At 52.5% G+C, this 18596-nt stretch overlaps 1 protein-coding gene across 12 annotated transcripts in view; it reads right to left on the bottom strand.

Moving 5' to 3' along the window:
- Positions 1-18596, bottom strand: part of CACNA1C (calcium voltage-gated channel subunit alpha1 C) — a 786403-nt gene that overhangs the window by 83634 nt on the left and 684173 nt on the right. For 5 of the 12 annotated variants that reach the window (XM_066258227.1, XM_066258226.1, XM_066258223.1 and 2 more), the window contains one exon: positions 10380-10463. The exons of 1 other annotated variant lie outside the window; for it this stretch is intronic. In XM_066258227.1, the coding sequence (XP_066114324.1) occupies positions 10380-10463 (84 nt within the window). Of the gene's footprint in view, positions 1-10379; positions 10464-11098; positions 11183-18596 lie in introns of all 12 variants that reach the window. 6 more of the 12 variants (XM_066258219.1, XM_066258220.1, XM_066258229.1 and 3 more) reach the window with 2 other exon arrangements.

Here is an 18596-nt window from a genome sequence, read left to right on the forward strand (position 1 = left end):
CCTGTGGATTGTGAAGGAGCTGGGCGACGCTGCATCTCAGAGCCGCCAGAGATGGCAGCAGGGAAAGGCATTTCCAGAGAGCCAGAGTAAAAGAGATTTTAAACTGTGACCTCCTAGACCTGAATCAAGAGCTTCCTTGCAAAGGGAGATGCAAAGTTTAAATAAGCACAAACCAACTGGGACAGACCAGAAGCTGAGGGTAGGATGTCCACGGCTTTCAGATATAAGGGCAAAGCAAGGAGAGACGCACAGTTGAAAGTCATTCTTAAGCAGGATTTCCATTTTGGTCTGGACAGAATAGAGAGAAATAAACTGAACTGCAGAGGAGGACTGGTAAGAAGAGGAGGGTGAGAGAGTTGTGAGGGAGGCAAAAGCACTGGGCGGAAAGGGAAGGAACAAATGAAGACAAGCCCAAAGATGACAAGGTGGAGGGTGGAAAGAGCAACATCCTCCATGCCTATGTCCACCATGTTGCAAACCCCCTGGATGGCATCTGTTGCTCTGAGGAAATAGTCTAGCTAAAAGGAGACGAGCCCTCTTGAAGCTCTGCGGCTACAGGTACCTGCATGGAACGCCCCTTCCAAGCGGACCGGTGGAGAGGTATAGAGCCCAGGCATCGACAGTTCTGGGCTCACCTGCGCTCCTCCTGCGTTTGTGTACTAAACTGCGCAGGGTGGACGGTGGTGGTCAGCCTGTAGTATTAGCTGCCCCAGGGCTGGCTCATGTGGCTAGAAGCAGCTTAACTGCAGGAATCACTGTGTTATTCACCTGCAAGCTAATGTCTCCCCAGGTGCTGTTTACCTGCCAGAGACTCACGCTAAACAAGACTGATTACCATTTATCTTCCCTTGGGAAGGACAGCTGGTGTCCAGTCATTCAAACAAAGGAAACCCATGAAGGAAAAATGGATGAAATCAGCTGTGATCAGTGCTAACAACACGGAAGAATTCTGTGTATGTGTGTGTGTGTGTGTGTGTGTGAGAGAGAGAAAGAGAGAGAGAGAGAGAGAGGTTGAGAGAGATTGAGAGAGAGGCCCCAGAAGGACAGAGAAAAAGAACAAGAGTTAAGACAGAGCCAGAAACTGAAACATGAAGCAAAGGAAAACAGGTCATTCCCAGTGTGGGGCACACACACCAGGAGTAAATGAGTGTTTATAGAAATAGCGATGCTTTTTGGGGCACTTGTGGGCATTTCTGAGCCTGCCTGAGGTGTAGTAGCTCTCTCTCTACTAGCTCGTGGAATATTCTAGGCACTTTCGTGTTAGAAGCTTCCTGGCAAATGCAGCTGACAGGAGCTTGCTCAGCCATGAGAACTAAAGGAACGGACCTGGCTAGACCCGCATGGCTGTCTGGTCACACCAGGGCGTGTGTTGTGGCAGCCCCTCCCACTCTTGTTTTAGGTGAGAGGAAAGGGTTGTACATGGAGAGAAAAGGTGAGGATAGAGAAGGAAAGGAAATTAGAGGAAAACAAAAGTGCAGGGGTCTTGGTCAGAAGGCAGAGGGCAAGAGGAAGCCTTAGATTACCTGTCAGATAATCAAACAGCCAAATTAAGAACCCAAATCAGATGCCCATTAAACAAACAAACAAAAAAACAAGTAAGCAATCAATGAACAACTAACATACCACAACTATTAGTTGATGCTTCTCATTCCTCTACCTTCCTGTCTGTTCCTCTCTCACTAAAAACCAACCAACCAACCAACCCAGGTTTCCATGGACCTTTTGGGTCAAGTCTGTAGGACGCCTCTCAAGGCAACAACTTTGGGAAAACCTGCTTGTGCGGGCCTGCTTTATCAGGCCATCTGTACTACCATGTCTGACCTCACAGTGCTCCTTTGCTGCCCACACAGCCAAAACCCATCCTTCAGAGGCCTCTGGGCTTTTAAAATGGTCCTTCCATTTCCAGTTGGACTGCCTGGCATGATGGTCACACACTGTCTTCCTGTGAGGAGGGGGGGGTTGCTCTGCTACATACCTTGAGGGCCAATATTATTTCCAAGCAGAGGAGAAAACTGCTGGCATAAAATGGCAGAGGGTGGGGAATATCTTCCTCATTCGGATGTCATGTTCCTGAAAGTTTTATATTAGACATACTAGATATTCAATCCTTAGTTTGAGCATTACCCTTTCCTCATTAAAGGTAACATTACTTTTTGGAAGGATAGCTTGTTGAGTCAGTCACTACCACCTTAGTATGAATTAGTGTATGGGAAACATGGCACTTTGGTCATATTGATTTTGTTGTGGGATGGGGATGAAGAAGCTGGGAGGGAGGGACCCAGCCAAGGGAAAGGAGAGGCATAGGGAGATGCCAAGGGGAAAGACTGCCCCATGCAACTTGGCTTGATACCACCAATCTTACTTTAATCTACCTTAGGACCAGCCCAGGCCACACTGACCACTGTCATTTAGGGAATATCTGGTAATATCACCATGTGAGCCCCCTGCACTAAACAAGCAGGATTGAGGGTTAGGGGCCAAATTCTGGCTTGACCTTGAGAATGAGCAAGTTGTTTCCTGCCTCCACCTCCAGTGTCCTTGTCTGTAAAACCAGTACATCTGGGGATCACCCAGCTGGTACAGGCTTGTGCTCATGGAATCAATGCAGATGGGTTTGGGCTGGAGGTCTCCAAAGTTGCAACACCTCTAACATTTTTGGACAAATCCATTTTCTGCCTGCATCTTTCTGCCTTTACCCCTCATCACCACTCTGGGGCAGGGGGTGAAGGTATTCAGCCTTATGTTTCCTGTGCCATTCCAGGCCCCTTCCTGCTATGGCGGGGGCAGGAAAAGGCAGACCAAGAGAGCCTGGCCGAGGGCCCATGTAGGCACTGTGGGTTGAAATATGGAGAGAGGATTGGAGTGTGCTGGTTGAGCTCTCTGACTCAACCCTGTGCAGTTGATGTGCAGCCAACACTGTGACTCAGGAGGCTGCTTCCCCTTATTCCAGACCCCAAAGACAGAGCAAGAGCCAAACTTAATTATTTTTATGGGAGCCAGGAAGGGACAATTGTTTAGAAGTCGTGCTGATGGGTAAGTCTATGGTGGGAAGACACCACTGGCTTCAGGAGCTGGGATAAGGAGGATTTGGGGCCAGCACTTGGGAGGCCTCAATGTGCACACCACACCTGGGTGCTCCCTGCAGCTGCACCCCAACCCAGACGTGCACACCTGGGTGTTCCCTGCAGCTGCAACCCAGCCCACATGTGCACACCTGGGTGTTCCCTGCAGCTGCAACCCAGCCCACATGTGCACACCTGGGTGCTCCCTGCAGCTGCGCCCCAGCCCACATGTGCACACCTGGGTGTGCCCTGCAGCTGTAACCCAGCCCACATGTGCACACCTGGGTGCGCCCTGCAGCTGCAACCCAGCCCACATGTGCACACCTGGGTGCGCCCTGCAGCTGAGACACACCCCACATGTGCACATCTGGGTGCTCCCTGCAGCTGAGCCCCACCCCACATGTGCACACCTGGGTGCTCCCTGCAGCTGAGCCCCACCCCACATGTGCACACCTGGGTGCACCCTGCAGCTGAGACACACCCCACATGTGCACACCTGGGTGCACCCTGCAGCTGAGACACACCCCGTCTTGTTTCTGCTTTCTGTCTCTTATTCCCGGCTCCCATTTTCATCACAAGTTCCAGATGTCAGGTGGGCTTGCTTTACACTCACCTTGCCCTTTTCCTCTGAACCCCATTAATTAGGCGCATGAACATGAGGTGCGCACAAGCTTTCTGTCCAAGCATTCCCATGCCAGCCAGGGCTGGGCCGGCACTGGCAGCATCCGCGGGCACAGGGAAGTTAGGTTAAGCCTCTCTGCCCCAGGCCACATTGCTGGGAGCACACTGAGAGAGGACCTGTGAGTGGCAGCAGCCCTGGGCAATGCCATGCCCAGACCAGTCTGACCCAGGGCTCTGCAGAAATGCAAGACTCAACTCTCCCACAGAAATGGATTTGAATCCTCGTCTTGCACCCATTAGCTGTAGGCAAACTGCTTATCCTGCGTGCGCCTTGATTTCCTCCTGTGGACAATAAGTGCTCTGAGGCATTAATTGAGCTGTGTGTGTGATGTCCTGGCGGCAGGCTGGCACCTAAGAGCATCCACCACTTCCTCTCCCCTCCTCTGCTGCCCCCCTCCAGCCCCACCTTGCTCTAATCAGCCAAGGTCACAGCCAGGACCATTGTTACTGTATTGTCCTGCTCCGGTCACTCTGTGGACTCGGGCTTTGGCTCCTAAGTAAGTCCTCTAGCGCTTTCCTCCCTGGGAACCTTTCCCAGGAGCTCCCCAGGCCTCACACAGTCTCTGTCCTGTTCCTCAGCCTGAAGGTTCCCACAGTGCCTTCTCTCGGGAGGATTGCCGCAGGGGCCGTCCCAAAGCCAGGGGAGCGGGTTCCGCATGGCCTGGGGAGCTTCATGGAAGGAACCCCACCTCAGGCCTGGAATCTGGCATGGTGGAGGGGAGCAATGAAAATCTGCCTCACACAACCAGAACATGCCCCATTCAGAACCAAGGAGTGGTAGAGTCGCAAAGGCCCTCTGAGCAAACTCGACCTGCCCCCTCCCCCATCTGCATTCAAGGGAGCTGAACCCAGAGAATGGGGTTAATTGTTCTACATCACATGGCTTAATCGTGTCAGTGCTAGAAAACAGAACACAGGTTACTTAGTTTGCAGTTTGGGAATATTTCTCTGTCTCCACAATGCGACATTCAGGCCTCTCAGAACTCTCTATTGTAAAAGACTAAAATACAGAGTGATAAAAAAGAGTGTTGGGAACACCAGCTGACTAGGCACAAACTGACTGCAATTTGGGATGTCAGGAAGCACTTCTGATGCTCCAAGAACTTCCATCAACAACTGCAGGGGTTATGTCTCTGGATTTTCCCTCTGAAATATATAATTTCAGACCCAAGAAATACAGGAAGGCCAGAAGGCTTCCTTAAAGGGACAAGATGCTGGACTTTGGCCCAGCACAGAGGAAGGGAAGCCTCCACCTGAGAACTAGGTACCACCTCAGGGAGGAGAAGGGCAGAACCCAGCTTAGCTATACAAGGAGGGGACTCATGGTGACCTCCAGTCACACACGGGAGGGTTCAAAAGCATCTCCCCCCAGTGAGCATAAAGGGAACCACAGACTAGCTCTGAGCACGAAGGGTCCCGCCCTCTTCACACTGGAGGCCCCGCCCCACTCCACCCTGTCTCTCTCCTGTCTTTCCTCCCTTGGGGCTCTTCACCACTGTCACGGCCTTGAATTCTATGATACCTCTATGCAGAAGACTTTGTGTCCCAACCTCAGACTGTGTGTCCACGGTCCACCTGTCATCCCCACTGGGAAGTGAGATGCACACGTCCCAGCTGAGCTCCTCCTGCAAGTGTGCCCCTCCGCCTGTCTTCTGCGGTTCATACCAGCTCCACCCATCCACCGCTCAGGCCCAAACCTCACAGCCATCCTGGACGCCTCTTTCCTATTCCCACTCTCACAACTAGCCTGTTAAAGAGAATTTGTTAGTTCTGTTTTCAAAACAGACTGAGAATCTGACCTTTTTTTTTTTTTTACCACTTCTACTGGGCTGCTTTGTTGCAGGCTACCACCCTTCCCACCTGGGTGGCCATCTTCACCTTCTAGGTGGTGTTCTAGTTTCTACCCTGACTCCTATAGACAGCAAAGTCATCTTTTGCAAATGTTAAGTCAGATTACAGGACGCTTTTTCTCAAAGGCACCAGTGTCTCCCCTTCTCCCTTAGCCTAAGATCCAAAGCCTGGTGCCACTCCCTTCTTCCTCCCCCCCTGCTCATTCTGCACAGGCCACAGTGGCTGCTCCTCCTGCCCCAGAAGCTCCCCTCCTAGATATCTGCAGGGTAACTCCTCACTGCCAGCTTATTTGAAACAGCACTCTGGCACCTATGACCCCCTCACTCGACACTTTTCCTTTTCCAAAGCAGTTACCAGCTTTCAGCAGACTGTGATTTCCTTCTTTTCTGTACCCACTGCATGGCTCACCATCTGATCATCCCCCCGACCCCGGAATGCCAGCTCATGAGGAAGGGGCTTTCGTTTTATGAGCTGATGTATTCCAGGTGCCTCAAATCGTACCTGACGCACAGGTGGTGAGACGATGAAGATGGTAGGATGAATGAATGAACTCTGGTTCCTGAGGTTGGTGGGAAAGCCATCTCCCAGAGGGAGAGGAGTAACAGCCAGGAGGAAGGCAAAGGCCTTCCAGGGGAGTTGGGTTTAAATGTGAGGGACACTGAAGGGCATGAGGATGAATATGGCAGTGAAGTGAGGGAAGTGAGAGTTGATTTCTGTTGGTTTAAAAAAGGCAAAGGTGATGAGTTACAGGTGAAAAGCCCTCACAGATTCCCTGGAGTCTAAAACTGTAAACTCCTGCCAAAACACAGTGTGCCCGTAAAGTCATGGTGCACTTTTGACCAGTCACAGGAAAGCAACAAAAGGCAACAGAAATGTGAAATCTGCACCAAATAAAAGGAAAACTTTCCCAGTTTCTGTGGGATGATGTGGCAGCATGTGCGCATGCGCAGATGATGACATAACACTGTGTATACAGCGGAGCAGCCCACGGTCATGCCAGTTGAGATGTGGATGGTACAGAGGAAAGTTCAGTGTGTTCTGTGGCTCGCTAAATTCGAATTCGTGACCAAGTGCAACGTGAATATCGGCGCGTTTATAACGAAGCGCCACCACATAGGAATAACATTACTCGGTGGGATAAGCAGTTGAAGGAAACCAGCAGTTTGGCGGAGAAACCCCATTCTGGTAGGCTATCAGTCAGTGACAAGTTTGTAGAGGCTATACAGGATAGCTACCTAAGGAGCCCTAAAAAATCTGTGCGTGAGCCCACATAGAACTGCACTAAATAGGTATGAAACTGGGAGAGTTTTCCTTTTATTTGGTGTAGATTTCACATTTCTATCGTCTTTTGTTGCTTTCCTGTGACTGGTCAAAAGTGCACCATGACTTTACGGACACACTGAGCATATGTCTATCTAAGAATGACTATCTTGTTATGACAGTGAGACTAGAAAATTCTGGGAAGGCTGGAATGCCCTCCAGAGAGAACATCCTGTAGCTGTAAACGCCCTTGCACCAGGGAGCGTCCAGCCCCATGGACTGCTTGTGGCCTGCAGGCAGGACTGCAGAGGCAGAGGACTGATTCTGTGGCCACGCATTGTTGCTCATATAACTTTTCATCAGAACACTGGTTGCTGCCCGAGTGCAGGGTCGCTCCAGCACTGTGCTTTGGGACAGCCCTGTCCAGGCCTGGGTTCTGAGCAGCAGTCAGTAAGCTGTGCTTGCTTTCACCTGGCTGTACCTGTCAACTGTCTCCGAGAGTCTAATCACTCCTGGGAAAGAAGGGCTCTAATGGTGTTGGGAAGTAAGTTATAATGAAATATAATTGGCTAGATACTAGATGAGAGGGTTAGGCCCTCTTAGCTATTCCAGCAGGGATTGTGTGGGAAAAAAATGTCATTTGCTTGCGTGCCACCATCTCTTCCATGCAATAGCACTTTATGATGTACAAAGTTTTGAAATAGATGCTCCTACTTGAGCTTCGAAACCCAGTGCAATAAATCTCACTATATCCCTTGGAGAGGTGAGAAAATAAGTTGTTTTTTACAAGGAGAAGCAGCAAGATTCAGCAATGTGCCCACTCTGATAGCAGGCACAGCCCTGTTCCTCTCCCACACTACCCTCCTGCCTTGGGAGACATGGCATTTGTCCTTCAGCTCACAAGCCATTCAGTGTATGGGAGGGAAAGAAGTGTTGGTCCCCAGGACACCTCCCCTTGCTCTCCATCACACACATTGTCCCCACTTAGTCTCCAGACGGCGCTGCCGTGTGACCCTTCACCAGCTCCTCAGCCTAGAGGAGTGACGAGCACCTCCGCCTGGGACAGCGGGCGGCTGGGAGGGGCAGCGCTGCGTCCTGACTCCAAGGGCAGGCTGATCGGTCATTTGTCTGTTTGTTTCGAATATTTTAAAGAGTCATGGTTGGTGATTTAAAATATAAATTACAGAATGTTAAGGGCTGAACAAAGCCCGGCTGATTGAAGTGCAGAAAGGGGGACATGTGAGATGTACACGCTCATCACAAAAGGGCATCACAGGTTAGAGGCAGAAGGCACTTCAGCCCAGGGCCAAGTGTGCTGAGTGGGCACGCCAGGAGGCCGGGTCCCCACAGGGCCACACAGAAAGGCACTTCCCCTCCCGCCAGCATCTCCAGCATAGGCAGAGTGGGGGTGATTGTTCTCGCCTGACACACTCACAGGGTAGTTCAGAATGCATGAGACAAATGCCAGGGCAACTATCATTAGAAAACCAGGCACACGTGGGAGGGTCTGCATGGTGGCGTCATGCCTCATTCTTGTCCTGCGCCCTCCCTGTCTATCCCCAACATAGCCACTTTTTTTCTGTAAAAATTTCATACCCTAAAAAGCTGTCCTCGTTTTTCTTTGAAAAACATCAACAGTTTTGGGGGAAATGGCAGGCTGCGTATTGATGTGAGCTTTGCCAACAGTGAGATCCTCAGAGGACCCCCTGGGACAGCTGGGGTCCTCTCTGGGTGCAGGGGAGCAGCGTGCTGTTGCCTTCCTGCTACCCATCATGCTCCAGGTCCCCAGCACAGGTTTATACAGATCTGTACTGCTGTCTGAAGAACCACACCCTCAGGAGGCAGGGCCCCCTGCACTCTCTCCTCCCTGTTCCTCTCCCTGAGGACGCTGTCTGTTCAGAGCGTGGCACAGTGCCTGCTCCATGCACTAGGTCTGGCCTTTCACACGCATGTGCAGCTCATGGCCCTGACTGACACCTGGGATACAGCGAGGGCTCGTCCAGCCTGCAAACTGGTAGAGTGCTCGGGAATGGTGTGCTAGGGTGTGAGGGGAGGGGGACGTGCATAAGAAGACTTTTTTTTAAAATAATCTGCAAGTGTATACACACACACACACACACGCACACACCACGAGACAGAGACGACTCTGGGCATCTGGGAGACAGGGGTACCTGAATCTGGAGCTACAGGGAGGGTACAAGAGGCTGAGGGAGGGAATGGGAAGTGTGACTGCCTCCTCCAGTGTCCATCTGCTGGGTGGGGAGCAGACAGGGGCTTTTAACCAGGGGGATCAGGCAGATAAAATAACATGTCAGGCCAACTGATTGGGAGCAAAATACAAAGTGGATAGGGGATGGGGGGTGCAGTGGGGAGATGGTGTCGGTGGTCAGGCAGTTTCAAACATCTTTGATCAAAACTGTACAGCATCTGCTCTGGGTTCAGTGCATCAAAGATTTGTGCAAACATTACCAAGTCCCTTAATTAAGGAAAGATTATGACACAAAAATGAACACATGTGACAGGCTAACTGCAGAGGGCTTCCTATAGATAAAGAGAGAGGTTTCAACGTGCCGGGTAACAGAGGATGTGCAGGAGCTGGTAGGAACTGTATAGGAGGAGGCGGCTCCCGGGGGAAGCTGGCGGGGGGCCTCGGAGCGCGGGGCTGGGGTCAGTCTGAGGCCAGGGAGCCAGGGCAGGCGTGAGGGGGATGGGGGTGGGAGAGAACCAGGAGGGTGCAGGAGTCAGCTCTCCGGGCAGGTTCATGTGGGAGGGGGGTGCCGCTGCCCCAGAAAGGGGGAGAAGAGACCTCAGAACAGCTCTCTCTTGGGGGGGTCACCCAGCCACCTGGCTCTTTGGCCACTCCAGAGAAGTGGGGTGGTGCAAGCAGGACTCAGAAGACGACTGGTTCTCTGCTTCTTTCCCAAATGAGCCTGAAGGGGCCAGGCTGCCTGTACGGGCTACTTATGTTGTATCGGAAGGAGCCCTTTTACTGCAAAGGCAATGGGCCTGGCCTTGGGCTGACAATGCAGGGAAAGACCGACCGAGCTCAGCTCTCTAAGGGTTCTGCTTGGAGAGAGCTCCTTCCAGAGCCTGTGGCTGGAAGGGCAAGGAGGGCTCTGGAAGCGTGGTGGGGCGAAAGGGGCTTGGGTCCCCGTCCCAGCAGCTGCCCAGGAGTTGGAAGTGTCCCTTGGTGTCCTCACGCCGTGACCCCCATAGCGGCCTCCTCCTATACAGTGTGAGTCATGCCAGGTGGATTGTAAGGGGGGGGGGGGGAGAAAGATGCAGCAATCAAAACATAAAGGAAAGGGGGCGCCTAACTCGTTCCATAGTTTAAAAAAGTTTTTTTTCAAAATAAAGCAATAAGAAAAAAATCTTTTAAAGCAATTTAAACAAACAAACAAAGAAAACTAAATGAAAATAAGGATGTGGGAAGGAGAAATTTAATGAAGGAAAACAATAAACGGGGGAAAGACGATGGGTGTTAGAGCAGGCATGGACAGCTGGGTCCAGACGCCATGTACTTACGTTTACCTCGGTGATTGCTATATCAACAATGCTACCCACAACAATCAAGGCGTCAAACGTATTCCATGCATCACAGAAATAGTGCTGCATGGGGCAGAGAAGCCGAGGAAAGGAGAAGAGAGAACAGAGAGAGGGAGAGAGAGAGAAAAAAACAACAAACCAACAACAGAGGAGAAAAACAAAACAAAAATGAAGAAGAAAAAAAAAAAGGAAAAAAAAGGCATGAAAGAAAGGAGAGAAGAGAAAAAAAAAATGAGAAAAGAAAGAGGTTACGTGGGCATATTAAATACTCTCTTACCACTCTACAGTCCTGGTGGCTCAAACCTGGGTAACCTGGCGTTCGCAGGGTGGAGAGGCCTGACAGAAGCTGGGTTAGTTCCTAGGTTACGCGGGCGGCGGCACCCTGGCAGTGCAGCCGGGGCCTCCGGCACCTGCTCCCTCCGCTCGGCTCCGAGCTCCTGGGCCCGGCGCAGAGGGCCGAGCTGGGACAAGTGGAAAAAAAGGAGGAGAAGCTCCCACTTTTTTTCCCCCTCATAGGACGACGGCAAGTTCAATAAAAAGCATGACTGGAGGGTGGGGGGTAAAAAACAGGAAATTAAAAAAATAATAAAAGGAGGTGAGAGAGAGAGCGAGCGAGAGAGAGCAAGAGCGAGAGAGAAACAGGAGGCAGAGGAAGAAGGAAGGGAGAGTTTTCCTGGGGAGGGCAGAGCCATACTCACATTAGTCTCACTGAGAATGACGTCAATTATGCTGCCAATTACGATGAGGAAGTCAAAAACATTCCAGGGATCACTAAAGTAACCCTACATAAGGGAGGGGCAGGCAGGACGGGGATTAAAAAGGAATATTAGACAGACAAGAACAGAGCAACAGTCACCATCAGAACCACCGTCGGCACCTCAGTGTTGCTGCAGGAGTTTCAGACACCCTCTCCGAACGGGGAGCCCAGGAGCTCAGGCGGGAAAGGGGGGAGGGGTGGCCAGGAGGCAACGCCTCCAATCCTGCCCTGACTTCCTGTGGCCCCACGGGCTGCCCTGCCTCCGGATCCGCCCCACCCACCGCCCCCTGCACCGAGGCCCTGCTCCTTCCCCGCAGGGCGGGAGTGGGCGCAGGCATTGCAAGCTGCAAGGGGGCCGGGTGTGGTGGGACTCTCTGCTCAGCACACATTCAGCGTCTCCTATGCCCCCAGTTCTCTTCATCAGAAGGGCCTGTCTGGAGCGAGGGAAGGGGCATAGCTGGACGACCCCTTAGAGGAGAATGGACTGTGGTCCTGGGGATGATCTGGGAACTACAGAGAAAAAATCAGTGTGGTCCAGGAGGGTAGCCAGGCCATCTGGGCTCAGAGGGGACTCATGTAAAGCTCAGCAGTAACCAGGAGACCATATCATTAAAACAACATCTATAAAAGCTGGACTTTACGCAGATAGAACAAGGGTCACCTTGTCCCAGCACTGGACATGCTGCCGTATTTTCAGGGGTAGCTCTGTCCTGGCCAAGGCTTTCCTAACTGAGAGGGGAGAGTTCAGGTCAGTCTCGTGGTTTGGTAGTACAGGACACCTGCCCCAGGCTCCTCTCCCAACATCCTCATTCTGATTTAGGGTCCCACTGAAATGCAGGTGCCACCAAAGTGAACGCACCTTCTCTGACAAGCCTTCTCTGAGAACTGGATTGAGAGGGAGCAGTCTGGGTGGAGGGTATGGATGGGTACAGGCTCTTCAGGAAGAAGTGCCATGCAGGAGAGATTTCGGCACAGAAGGGGAGGGAGTGTCTCGATGCCACCACTCTACCTTGTACACATAGAATTTGTTGTTTTCCACCATATTTAGGAAAGGGAAAAGATGACTGTTTTTAAAACACTTTTTCTGAGGTGCTTGTACAACTGGTCAACCTAAAGATAGGCTGTCCAAGATTCAAGGGTCCCAGGAGTCCTGGGTGGGTGAGCTCTGTACGCAGAGTGGGCCATTGCCTCTCTGAGAGGCGTGAAGTCTAGAGACCACATGGAATATCTGCTCGCGGCTTAGGAAACGCCAGGAACAGGACAGCCACGTTTCCAATGCGTAGAGTGGAAAGGATCTAGTCTTAAAGATACCTGTCTTCCTTTAAAAAGGACATTTGCTCCTTCAGTCTTTAAAGAAATGTCTGCAAAAGGAGCAAAATAGGGCTGGAGCACATTTGTGCAGCAGGACCAAATTTTCTTGTTCTCTAGGCCACCTGTTGGGGCTTCCAGAAGGAACTACAGAGATTGGCGAGTGGGCACGAGAGCATCAGCATTCCTCCGAGATTCCCCAGCTCTCTAGGACACTGCCAACTCTCCCTTTTTATTTTTTACTCACAAGAGCCAAGAGTCTGTGTTCTTCCATTTCCTCCTGGCTCTATCCAGCTCCCTTAACTTCCCCACTTCCCAGCCATGCCCTCCTTCCAGAGGGATCGCAAGACACGCTGTCCTAGGCCTGTTATTCTGAGTGTGGGAGGTCAGGTCACAGGGAAAGGGGTCTCTCGGTTCCCAGGCACTTCTGCCAAAAGAAAACAGAATGCCACTGCGGAGACTCTGCACAGCCAGACTGGGGAAGCAGAGGTTGGCCAGGGCGTGGGTGAGGTGAGGGTCAGCCTGAATACATGGCTTTCTTGTTGGCTTCCCAGAATATTTTTCTGAATAGATCAGAGCCTTTGAGGCCGACAGGGACCTCTCTCTTCCCTTTAAGTCAGATGTCATGAGCAGGAAACAACCAATTCCCTTGCAGGTTCTCAGATGCCGTTCTCAGGGCAAATGGACAGCGCTGATTTTGAAGGGAGGATAGTAAAGGGTGAAGACCCCATATGAACTCTGAGCATGCTTGTGTTGTAAAGTTAGGTTTTGGAAACCATTGGGGGTCTATCTCTAAATAGGAACACTGTCTTTGTGGGTAGAGCTATTTCTGAAGGGAAGAATGGGGGGGGATTGAGGAAGAGGAAGGAGAGAACAGGAACCAGAGCAGAGTCCAGGATGTTCAGTGTCTCGCCTAGGAAACGTGGTAACAAAACACGATTTGGGTGGGAGGGCAGGAGGAGAGGAAGGAAGGTGGAAGGCTCAGGGCCCAAGAAAGGAGGATGAGTTGGATTTGGTCATCCACCAGAGACCTGAAACAAAATGGGTGAGTTGGCCTTGGTCTGCAACACCTCTGAGAGGAGGAAAGGGAAAGGAAGAGAGAGGCAGAGAGCAGGCAAAGGGGAGGTTAACACAGTTAGTCAGCTGGCGAGCCCCCGGGGAGGGGCTGAGACCTAAAGGGACCCTGTCAACCCCCTGGTTGAGCACCGCTCGTCCCTCTTTCCTGCAGGTGTCTGCGTGCAGACGGGAGGAAACAGCACAGTCAGGTCCTCCCTGGCCACGGGCCTCTTTCATCCCTTCGTGGCCGCCTGCACGGGGTTGGCTGGGCTCTGTGGAGAGGAATGCCCCAGGCCTCGCCTTTGTCCTCAACAGGCTGTGCTCCTGGAGGCTTCTGATTGACTTCTCTGGTCTATGGCAACCTCCTTGGTGGGCCCAGTGCCTGGGTCTCCACTGGCTGCAGAAACCGGCCAGTGTCCTTGTTGCCAAGGGCTCCTGTGGACCCAGTCCTGAGGACATCTGCATGTAGCCAGAATGCAGGGGTGAGGAAGCACGTGTGTGTGTGTGGGGTCAGTGACAGGATCCCTTTAAGCAGCAGCTGTTCATGCTGACCCATCCGCCCATCCTCTGTCCCTCTGTCCCCCAGGCCATCCGCCTTCCACCCTGGGCCATGAAGACAGGGTCAGGTCCAGCTTTCAGGTCAGCCGCCTCCTCCCACGCTTTCCATAGCCCCTGCCTCCCAGCATGCCACGCCCCCTCCCAGAAACAAGGCCGAGAGCCCCACTGGTCAGCAGATTGTCCAAGGGAGATACCTGGACAAACCCCTAAGCAGGCAGGGCCTGGAAGATTATTTTTTCCCTAAATACTCTGGAATGTAAGGGTTTTGTGTTCTCTTATTCTCTCTCTCCCATTCTCTCTGCCCCCACCTCTGTTTCATCCACCTCATCTGCTGGAAATCACAGGTAATGTGGGTTTCAGGGGTATGATGGAGGAAAGAGGATGACAAAATATCACAGGTTTTTTTCTCTTGTGCCTGTCACTCCTTCTTTTCCTGGTGACAGGTCCCCGATGATAGGGAAGAGGTCAGGGTTAGGAAAAGGTTTCTCTGGCTCCTCCTGAAGTGGTAAACCAAACCTCTTCCTGCCCAACCCCTCAGAGCCATGCAGGCCTGATCGTCCGGAAGGGACGGTGCACTCAGGGTTGGAGGCCTTCCCCATGTACCCCCCTCAACCCTACAGAGTGTGTATATTTCTCATTTCAAGAAGATGGGCCTCTCCTCTGGCCATCCAGGAGCGTCCTGTGTCCTCACAGCCCAGACTGAGCAGCAGCATCCCTGTGGACTGCTTACACCCTGGGAGTAACCCATTCTCCCAAGTGCCGCTGGCCCTCCACTCACAGGCTCATGTGGGTTGAGGTAATGACCACACTGATAGCAGCTTAAGCAAATCACGATTAGGAAGGAAAAAATTGTGGCAAAAGCATCATATGATGCATTTTGCATGCACAAAAATTTGAAGTTTTCCTCTCTTCCGGATTATCTGTGCCTTGATTTACCTCCATCACTGGGGCTCTTCCAAGTGGAAATAGGCAGCGTAGCAGTTACAAGCATGATCTTCAGGGGGTAGGGTGTCTGGGTTCAAAACCTAGCCCTGGCATGTATTAGCTGAGCAAATAACTTGAGCACATAACATAACCTCTCCATGCCTCAGTTTCACTTATAAAATGGGATAACCACAGGCCCATGGTGAAGATTACAATCGAGTATCTGTAAAGCACTTAGCCCTGCACCTGTGAAGTAGGCTCTAATAGGTGTTAGCTATAGTCATGATAGCTAGGGGTGATCTGCTAAGGAGGAGTCACAGGTTTAGTTCTGGGGGACGGGGTTGAACAGAGGGGAAGGCAAAGCCCAGGTGAGCAGATAGGGTGGTGGTGTGGGGGGAGCAGGGCCCTGGTCCAGGACACAGGGGTCCTTCCTGGGCTCAGGATGTGGCACTGAGAGATGGGCAGAGTGGATGAACCAGGTAGTGGCAGTGAAGCAGCTGGAGTGAGGCCCAGGGGCCACATCTCAGCATGTGTCTGAGCAGAGCCAATCCCGTGGCACAGCACAGAACACCATGGGAACTGACACCAAGCGGAGATAATATGAATTGTATTGCATTAGGAAGCCATTTAGGCATAGCAGTAATCACGGAAACGAGTGCTGTCTCGTGGAGAAGGCGTCACAGGAGCACAGGGCTGCTCGGGGCCCTGGCGGTTGGAACCACAGGGACACTGCCCGCCCGGTCTGCTCCCACCCCGACGTGTTGGTTCAGAAGTGCCCGAAGGCTCACAATGCAACACAGCCCCAGACAGCGGGACACTGGACACTGGGAGGACAAGCAGGGGTGCGGGCAGGGACTGGGTCCACCTGCCGGTGAGGGGGCCCCAAGTGGTGGGTGATGGTAATCCTCCTGAAACTGTCAGAGGAACGTACACTGTGATCTGGAAAACTGCTTTGATTCTTCTTTGAGATCAAGCTTTTCCCTCCCCAGGAAAATGCTAAAGGCCCCTGTTCTTTGATCTCACCACAGACATGGGCCAGACCGACACTGTCAGCCTCTCCCCCAGGAGCGGATGAAACCAGTGGGGACAGACTCAGCTGCTCAGGGAACCTCAGGAGCGTCCTTGTCTGCTTCGGTCAGCACCTGAGCAGAGGGCGGGTGCTCCACGCTAAGGCTGGCCGTGAACTGATTTCCGTGGAGGACTACTGCAGGGTGGGGTGTTGCATCCACAAATCCCTGGAGTGGGACGAGGCCAGCAGCTGCACTGCAAGTATGCAGGCGACCTTCCGTTCAAATGCGCAGAGTGAGCCTGTGGAGAGGCAGGGAAGGCGGAGCCCAGATGGCCCGGGCAGCAGGAGGACAAGCAGAAGCATCCCTGTGCCTGTCTCGAATTCTCTCCTGCCCAGTCCAGCTGACCTGGACCCTGGGAGACCATTCCAAACCCGGTCCTGGCAGGGCCCATCCTATAGTCGCCATGCCCTTCCTGACCCAATGAGCTGACCCCTACTCAGAAAAGGGACAGGTACAGCAGGACTGCCATCAGAACTGCAACCTACACCCGCTTTACAGAACCAAATGGGGCCGAAATGAGCAACAGCCCTCCCTTCCAGAGGAGAGCCTCGAGTTTTGCAGGCATGATACCAAAACCTCTGCTTCTGTTCTGTCAAATGGGGTGAGCACAGTGCACACCCCAGAGGGTCTGAGAGGGTCATCTGAGTCCTTGCATGAAGTACTCGGTGCCTGCTGACAGCTGTGACTGTCCTAGGACGGCTGCAGATGTTTGAGTGCTGGCTGCTTCCTGCACCTGGAAGGCTCCGCCCTGCCCTGCAGCAACAGCAGGAGCTCTGGCAGGGCCTCCCTGTGTGAGTGTGTGTGTGAGTGTGTGTGTGTGAGTGTGTGTATGTGTGTGTGAGTGTGTGTGTGTATATATATGTGTGTGTGTGTGAGAATGTGTGTGTGTATGTGTATATATGTGTGTGTGTGTGTGAGTGAGTGTGTGAGTGTGTGTGTGTGTGTGTTGGGGGGGCGGGGCGGGGTGACACACAGCTCCGTGGGTCTGGGGATCCCTCTTCCCCTCCCAGACTCGCTCTGGTCGGCTCTCTTTCCCAGTGGCAGGAATGGAGATGGAACCAGTGCACTCTCTCACCGGCTTCTTTATACAGTGTGGATAATTTTCCACATTAAATAATTAGATGTAATAGCTAATACTACCCTTCCCACACAGGGCTTTATGCAAGTCAAATAATAATAATTATTATTATTTATGATTCATAGTAAGTTTTAAGCTCTCAAGTGCCAGGCAAGAAAGAAAGCTGTCACAGTGTTGCAACATTATGCAAATCCCTGAGTATGAGGGCAGGTGGGAGGACCCATAACAAAGCCCATGGACGCCTGTCTGCGTGCACTGCTCCAACAGGGACCCAGCGGGCCGTCCACAAATAAATAATAATCAGAGTAATGCCCACCCACCAATCAGGCTGCTGAGAAGCAGGCAGGAACTCCACCCAAGCAGGGTGCAGCTCTTGATCAGGGCTGAAGCCACTGGCGGAGGGTGGGCTGAGTAATTCCTTGTCACCCCTTGCAGCCTCCCTTCCTCCTCCTCCCCTTTCCTACTTACTGGAATGTGACATGTATATGTGCTGAGTCTCTAGGTCTAGGGGGTTCCACTGAGGTAGGAGACACTCATTTCTTAAGATTAAACAATAGCCTAGTGCCCTGGTTCTCAGTGAGGGGAGTGCACTGCCCTCTAGGGGCAGTTTGGGAACCTGCAGGGCACCACTAGGATGCAGAGGGCAAAAGTGGCATGCAGGATTGAGTGGGAGGGGCCACCGGAGGCTAGCTTTAGTTGGCTTTCATTCAGGTGACACTTACAAAGCGCCTGATGCTGATGATGCCCCAGAGTTGGATCAGAGGGGCACAAAGATGGGTGAGAGCTGGTCCTGCTCGAGACGCTCCAGGGCATCGCTCGTTTCCGCCTCCTTACCCTCACATCCACTTCACCACCAGATAGAGTCACCACCCTGCCCACCCCTCTACCGTCTACTGCTGTCCACTGCAGGCTGTACCTGCTCCCCCATCACCGCATAGTTCGTTCTTCAGGGGCGGTCAGCACGCTGGGTCAAGCCCATAATCAGACTGTATAGTGCCCCTCAAAGGTCCTGCTCCCTGTGGCTTCTGAGGGTGGTCAGGGTAAATCCGCACACCTGATAGGTCCCCACAGGCAGGTCTGCATGCGCGGGCCCTGCCACACCTCCTCTTAGCTCCTGGCTCTCAGTTCCCAGAAAAAGCTGAGCTCACCTCCACCTCAGGGTCTCTGCTCTTCTCTCTGCCTGAAATACTCTTTCTCTGGTTCCTGTCCAACCTGCAGGGCTCAGTTTAACTGGCACCTTCCTGACCACCATTTCGCAAACAGGTGCCTCTCCCCCCACAGCTCTCCCTGGGGTTCCCCATCACCCAGCAAGGCCCCTGCCCTGTTCTGCAACCTCTTTGTTTATTAGTGTCTCTTGCAGGACCCCGTGAGCCCTAGAAGGATGGTACTGCTTGTCAGCATTATTCCTGAGCTGCTGTGAAACTACAGAAAGAAAGATGGAAAGA

The sequence above is a fragment of the Saccopteryx bilineata genome, chromosome 2 (assembly GCF_036850765.1).
Source record: "Saccopteryx bilineata isolate mSacBil1 chromosome 2, mSacBil1_pri_phased_curated, whole genome shotgun sequence".
NCBI classification, from domain to species: Eukaryota; Metazoa; Chordata; class Mammalia; order Chiroptera; family Emballonuridae; genus Saccopteryx; species Saccopteryx bilineata.